This window comes from Acomys minous (assembly GCF_964271855.1).
Source record: "Acomys minous genome assembly, chromosome: 4".
Classification (NCBI taxonomy): Eukaryota; Metazoa; Chordata; class Mammalia; order Rodentia; family Muridae; genus Acomys; species Acomys minous.
Genome location: NC_140486.1, coordinates 133429412 through 133436713, shown reverse-complemented (window position 1 = coordinate 133436713; position 7302 = coordinate 133429412). Strand labels below are relative to the sequence as shown.

The 7302-nt window shown below is 36.4% G+C and overlaps 1 protein-coding gene across 1 annotated transcript; it reads right to left on the bottom strand.

The window, feature by feature from the left end:
* Positions 1 to 6151: 6151 nt before the first annotated feature.
* LOC311596162 (peptidyl-prolyl cis-trans isomerase A-like) lies at positions 6152 to 6834 on the bottom strand. Its single transcript, XM_084779360.1, has one exon. The coding sequence runs from the start codon at positions 6806 to 6808 to the stop codon at positions 6311 to 6313; it is 498 nt and encodes a 165-aa protein (XP_084635486.1). The 5' UTR covers positions 6809 to 6834; the 3' UTR covers positions 6152 to 6310.
* Between the last annotated feature and the right edge of the window lie 468 nt (positions 6835 to 7302).

Here is a 7302-nt window from a genome sequence, read left to right as displayed (position 1 = left end):
GTAGCCTATACTTATAATAACCCCAAACCCAGACGCATAGATGCCAGAGTAAAATCATGATTATCAGCAGCGAAGGCAATGTGTTACTACTAGAGCCTAGGCATCTGACTACAGCAGTCCCTGAAAATGCCAAGCAAGTGAAACACAAGAAAAAGACCTTAAATGCAACTTTATGAAGATAATAGAGGTTCATGAGGAAGAAATTAATAAGGCCCTTAAAAAATCCAGGGAAACAAACAAACAATTGTAGGAAATGAGTAAGTCCCTTGAAGAAAGCTAAGAAAAACAAATACCCATCAAAATCCAGGAAATAATCTCATACCAGAAAAAGCAAAAGAAGAAAATGAACATATAAACAACAACAACAACAAAATAATAAGAGTCAACATATTGTTGCTCATTAATATCTGTCAATATCAATGGACTTAATTTCCCAATGAAAAGACACAGGAAATCAGAATGAATCTGAAAATACGATCCATCCTTCTGTTACATCCAAGAAACACCTCAAAGATCAAGGATAACATGAACTCAAGGAAAAGGATTAGAAAAAGATATTACAACTAAATGGACCAGAGATGCAAGCTGGTGTAGGTATTTTAATATCTAACAAAGTAAACTTCCAACCAAAATTAATCAAAAGAGATAGGGAAGGGCACTTGATACTCATCAAAGAAAACTCCACCTAAGATGACATTCTAATTCCTAACTTCTATGTTTCAAATGTAAGGGCATCCATATTTGTAAAAGAGAAACTACTGCAGCTTAAATCTCACACTGACTCTTTCACACTGGTAGTGAGAAGACTTCACTATCCCACTTTCAAATGGATAGGTCATCTAGAAAACAAGTAAACAGAGAAATATGGGAGTTAATAGATGTTATGAAACAAATGGACCTAGTAGATATCTGCAGAACATTTTACCCAAACACAAATGAATATATTTTATTCTTACTACCTCATGGAAATTTCTCCAAAATTGACCACATACTTGGTCACAAAGAAAGTCTCAACAGATAAAAGAAAAGAGAAATAATCCCTGCATTCTAACAGACCACTATGAATTAAAACTCGAGTTCCAAAACAACAGAAACAGCAGAAGGCATACACACTCACGAAGACTGATCAACTCTCTACGGAATGACTATTGAGTCAGGGCAGAAATAAATAAAAAAATAAACAACTTCCTAGAATTCAATGAAAATAAATTAATAACAAACTTATGGTACAAAATGAAAGAGATGCTAAGAAGAAAGTTCGTAGCACTAAGTTCATGTATAGGGAAATTCAAGAGATTTCATAGTAACAATTTAGATTTACACTTGAAAGGTCTAGAACAAAAAGAAACAAACACGTCCAAGAGGAAGAGATAGCAGGAAATAATCAAATTGAGAGCTGAAATTAATAAAATAGAAACAAAGAGACCAATACAAAGAATCAATGAAACAAAGAGTTAATTCTTTAAGAAAATCAACAAGATTAAAAAATGCTTATCCAAACTAACTAAAAGACACAGAGAAAATATCCAAATTAAGAAAATAAGAAATAAAAAGGGGGATATAACAACAGAGATGGAAGAAATCCAAAGAATCATCATGTTATACTTGAGGAACCTTTACTGCACAAAATTGGAAAATCTAAAAGAAATGGACAATTTTCTTGATATATACCATTTACCAGAATCAAATCAAGATAAAATAAACATTTTAAATCAACTTACAATTTTTAAGGAAATCAAAGTCATTAAATGTCTCCCAACCAACAGAAGCCCAAGGCCATATGATTTTAACACAGAATTGTACCAGACTTTCACAGAAGAGCTGGCCCTCCTCAACGTATTTCACAAAACAGAAACAGAAAGAACATTACCAAATTCATTTTATGAAGCACAGTCACCTTAATACCCAAACACACAAAGATTCAACATAAAAGGAAGTATAGACCAAATTCTCTTTTGAATATTGATTAAAAATACTTAATAAAATATTCACAAACTGAATCCAAGAATACATCACAAAAGTCATCCACAATGATTAAGTAGGCTTCATCCCAGAGATGCAGAGATAGTTCAACATACAAAACCCTGTAAATATAATCCACCCGATAAACTGAAAGAAGAAAAACATGTGACCACCTTATTAGATGATTAAAACCCTTTGAGAAAATCCAGTCTAATATTCCTTCATGGTAAATATCTTGGAGAGATGAGGGATACAAGGTATGTATCTGAACATAGTAAAGACAATTTACAGCAAACCTATAGACAACATGAAATTACATAAGGAACTCAAGAAACTGGACATCAATGTACCAAATAATCCACTTAAAAATGGGGTACAGATTTAAACAGAGGATTCTCAACTGAGTAATCTTGAATGCTGAGAAACGAACTGCTCAGCATCCTTAACCATCAGGGAAATGCAAATCAAAACTACTTTGAGATTCTATCTTATGTCTGTCAGATTGGCTAAGATAAAAAAAAAAAAAAACAAGTCACAGCTTGTGCTGCCGAGAACGTGGAATAAGGGGAACATTGCTAGTGGAAGTGAAAACTTGTATAACCACTTTCGAAACCAATATGGCATTTTCTCAGAAAAATTGGAATCAATCTACCTCAAGTCCCAGCTTTACCAATCTTGGGCATATTCCCAAATGATACTGTATCCTATCACAAGGACACGTGCTCAGCTATGTTCATAGCAGCTTTCTAATAGAAACTGGGAATAATCTAGATGTCCCTCAACTGAAGAACTGATAAAGATAATATGTACATTAACACAATGGAATATTATGCAGCTGTTCAAAAAATAACATCATGAATTTTGGAGCCAAATGGATATAACTAGGAAAAAAAACCTATCCTGAGTGATGTAACCAAGACATATAAAGACAAACATGGTATGCACTCACTTATATGTGGAAACGAGCTATAAAGGATAATTATGTTACAATACACAGGCATAGAATGGCTAGCTAACAAAGAGGGCTCAAAAGGGACCTATGAACGTTGGATTTTCAAGTTTTCAGCAGCGATAATTAACATGTTTGAGTAATATATTTCACTCAATTTAAATATTATTCATATATATATATATATATATATATATATGTATATATCTCCAGTGAGCTCTCATTAATTTGAACAACTCTTATATTTTGTATCTTGGTTTAGTTTAATTCAGATTTTCTTTTTATTTTTATTTCTATAGCACATGATATATCTATCTATCTATCGTGTGTGTGTGTGTGTGTGTGTGTGTGTGTGTGTGTGTGTCTTGTTGGAGTTGAAAAGGTACAAAACTGTAGAGGGGTAAAATAACTAGAGTGTGTTATATACATGCATGCATTTATCAGACAGTAAATTAGTAATGAATAAGTCCCACTGAGATGGTGTTCCTAAATTTACTCTTCTAAACAGACACTTTCATTTCAGAGTCAAGTAAAGTGTATTCAGAACTCCATAGGCTGCGTTATTTCCCACGTTGTCTCTGCTATCTTGCACTATGGTTGCTTAGTAAATGTTCTCTCACACACACAAGGAATGGAAGTAGGAGGGATGCTTATGGGGAGCAGAGTTTCCACGGCAAATGGAGGTGGGATGAAAGAAGACAGAGGGAGCTGGAATGACTGAAATTCACCAAAGAATAACAATATAAATGCCTACTGGGTGAATATACAGATGTTATCAAAGTAGGGAATGAGGAATGAACTGGACAAAGTCAAATGGGCAGCAGGTTTATTTGGCTGGAACTTCTGATTGCTTCTCTTTTTCTTTAGGTTATTAAATTTTTGTATAGTTATTAAATTTCTCTTACTCCAAAAAGTTTCTTGCCATCTGAGAAACACCACACTGACAATGCTTTCTGCATGGCCGTGGCTCATCTCTTCTTTACAGCACTATCACTATGGTAATTACTAGGTAGTGTTAGTTTCCATTTATAGCTTATTATACCAAGGCAGAGTTTGTCACCTGACTGAGAAGACACAGCTGAGTAACTTGCTGTGTTTCTTACACTTTATTGACACTTTTCTGTTTCAAAGCGTACTAGAAGTTCCCACCTTGTTTCTCTGGGACTTGGTCTCTATAGAATAGTTGAATTAGAAGAGCTTTTCATTTATCTACTCATTTGTTAAATATTTATATTCCTAGCCTAAATTTGAGTGAAGTATTGAAGGGAAAATGAATGTGGTAGCTGCTGTTTCTAAGGACAGTAGAATGTTATGTGCTATTCATACATTCAAACATTTGAGAGCTAAGGGTGGATCAGGCACTGTGTTCCAGACATTTGGAAAAAATAACAAGCAAGCATTTCCTTCTCTCGGGGACGCTTTAGCTAGTGATAGGATACAAGCAGCAGAAATGTAACATGTTACATGGTATAATAATGGTAACAGTGTGCCTGGCCTCTGAGTGATGACATGCCCATCTTCATTTCATGCTGGGGGCAGATGTTAGATCCTTTCCTGCTGAAGTTTCTGGGTGGACTGGTTGGAAAATGGTATGCCAACGGTGACAGGATGTGTACTATTGCGGCATGTGGTTGAAGAGTGGTGACGGGATGCTTAGGGTGGTGTGGCTTGTACATGAGACCTCTCTCCTGAACCCACCTCTCTCTGCTTCCTGACAGCCTAACCTTTGAGCCTGATGTTCTCTCTGACATTTGTTGGCTTTGGATTTTTTTTTTCTTCTATCTTCTCTTGTTTTGGCTACACTGGTCTTTGTGGCTAGCTTGCTGAAAGCTTATCACATTCTGCCCTTCTGCTTATGGCTCATGTATCTGAAATGTTCCAGAAAGCAGAAGAGTCACAGTCACATGCACATCACATCACTTTGGGCGATTGTCTCCCTGTGGCCCTGTGGGAGGAGCTTGCCGCCTGGGATCTTGTAGTGTGGCTGCATCATAGATGGCCAGGTCATGATATCTGCTGCTGGTGTTGTCTGAGTGTTTATTTTGTGCTCTGGTTTCCACTTTCATTTGGGTGATTTTTCTTAAGTCAGGAAATGCATTATTATTATTATTGGTCTGTGATATCATCAAGAATCAGTATATACACAAATGCCTTTGGCAACAACCAAAATAAAAACAATGACTAGAAATTCTCTTAATAACTAAGCAGAACATCAGGCTCTTTTCTTCTCATTTGTGATGAGTGGAGCATCTATGATCTTTCTAGATTTTCCTTCACTAGTTTTTTTTTCTTATTCCCCAAGTGCTGTTTTTTGTCCTATCTGTATTTGAAAAATACAGTTGCATGGGAGGGATAGAAGAAAGAGAAGGAGGTAGGAAAGGAAAGGAGGGGGGCAATGTAATTATATTTTAATAAAAAAATACTGCATAAAATCAAGGAATTACTTATCTGTCACCTTATAAGAAAGTGGGAGAAATCCACTATTTATTGCCTCTAAAAACCAATGGATGTATTAATATTTATAAAATTCTGTTGTGCATTTAAAAACGATCTTTATTAAGAACTGTATAAAATATAAAAAGATGAGTTAGAAAATTTAATAAAATGTAGCAAGCACACAAATACATGTCTTCTTAAAATATGTGGTTTAAGGGCTGGAGAGACACCTTAGTGGTTAAGAGCACTGGCTGCTCCTCAAGAGGACCTGATTTGATTTTCAGCACCCATATGGCTGCTTACAACCATTTATAACTCCAGTTTCAGAAGGTGCAGCTGCCTTTTCTGACCTCCATGGACAGAGGTGATATACAGACATACATGTAAGTAAAATACCCAAACATATAAAAGCTAATTAAGTAAATAATTAAAAATATATGGTTATGCCAGAAGATGGTAGATTACTCTTTACCTACAAATGTAAAATCCTTCAGTTTTCTGACCAATTCCACTTTCTGAACACAGTTAAGGAGTAGATTGATTTAACAAATACTACAAACAAACAAAAAACATCAAAAATTATAATTTGTTTTTAATTTCTTCTCAGTAGAAATAGAGAAGGAACACCAAGTGTCTTAATTCAAGTATGTTAAAACATGGTGAAATACTTAGGTTTTTATTTTTAATATTTTGAACTTTGAGTGACTGGTTCACCTATAACTAGATCAAGGAGGTAATTTGTTGACGTTGTCAGATTTTTTTTCTATTTACTTTCTATTCATAATCTTATAAACTTAACTCCGCAATCCAGCTAAACTTGGAGGGCAATGAGGACAATATGGAACCCAAAGAACTTCAGTGAGAGCACAGATTACAGGGTACTGTGAGCAGATGGGGTGGAGGTGCTCTCCTGACCTACAGAAGGATTGCCCTGTTGGGTAAGATGCCCGCAAGCCAAAAGAATTAGATTTGTCCACAGTTGGAAATGGTGATCTTCTTGCTGGTCTTGCCATTCCTGGACCCAAAGCGCTCCATGGCTTCCACAATGCTCATGCCTTCCGTCACCTTCCCAAAGACCACGTGCTTGCCATCCAGCCACTCAGTCTTGGCAGTGCAGATAAAAAACTGGGAACTGTTTGTTTTTGATCCAGCATTTGCCATAGACAAGATGCCAGGACCTGTGTGCTTCAGGATGAAGTTCTCATCCTCAAATTTCTCCCCATAGATGCACCTGCTGCCAGAGCCATGATGGTGTGTGAAGTCATCACCCTGGCACATGAATCCTGAAATAATTCTGTGAAAGCAGGATCCCTTATATCCAAATCCTTTTTCTCCAGTGCTCAGAGCACGAAAGTTTTCTGCTGTCTTTAGAACTCTGTCTGCACAAACCTCGAAGGAGACGCGGCTCAAGGGCTCGCCATCGACCGTGACGTCGAAGAAGAACACTGCGGGGTTGACCATGGCTGCAGCAAGCGACGAGAAGGGAAAGTGGCGTCTGCAAAGCCGTCACATTGTTTATAACAATGGCGAGCCTTACCTGGAGAATATCAGTAAAAGTCAATCTCTTGAGTTCCTCGTTTTAAATATGCTATGGCATTTTCTATATTTATATATCTACTGACACTAATTTTAGATCTTTATAATTTTGCTAAGAATAAGAGGTGCACTACTTATTCACTGCTGGTACTCAACTTTTGTTAATATGTTAATTACTTAGTGGGGGAGGAGCTGTGGCCATTAGGGCAAATGAACTAATCTGTGACAAAATACCCAGCTTTGTGACCTGAATAAATGTTAGGTAGTGAGAAGTGGGTCACCTGGGATAACTCCTACAGTGATGTTGTAAAGAAGAAAAACAGAAAATAACTTAAGACTATAAACACCTGGCTATCAAGGGTACAATTAGTTATGTACATTTAAATGTATTTATGCATTTGCCTGTGTGGTTTCTTTGA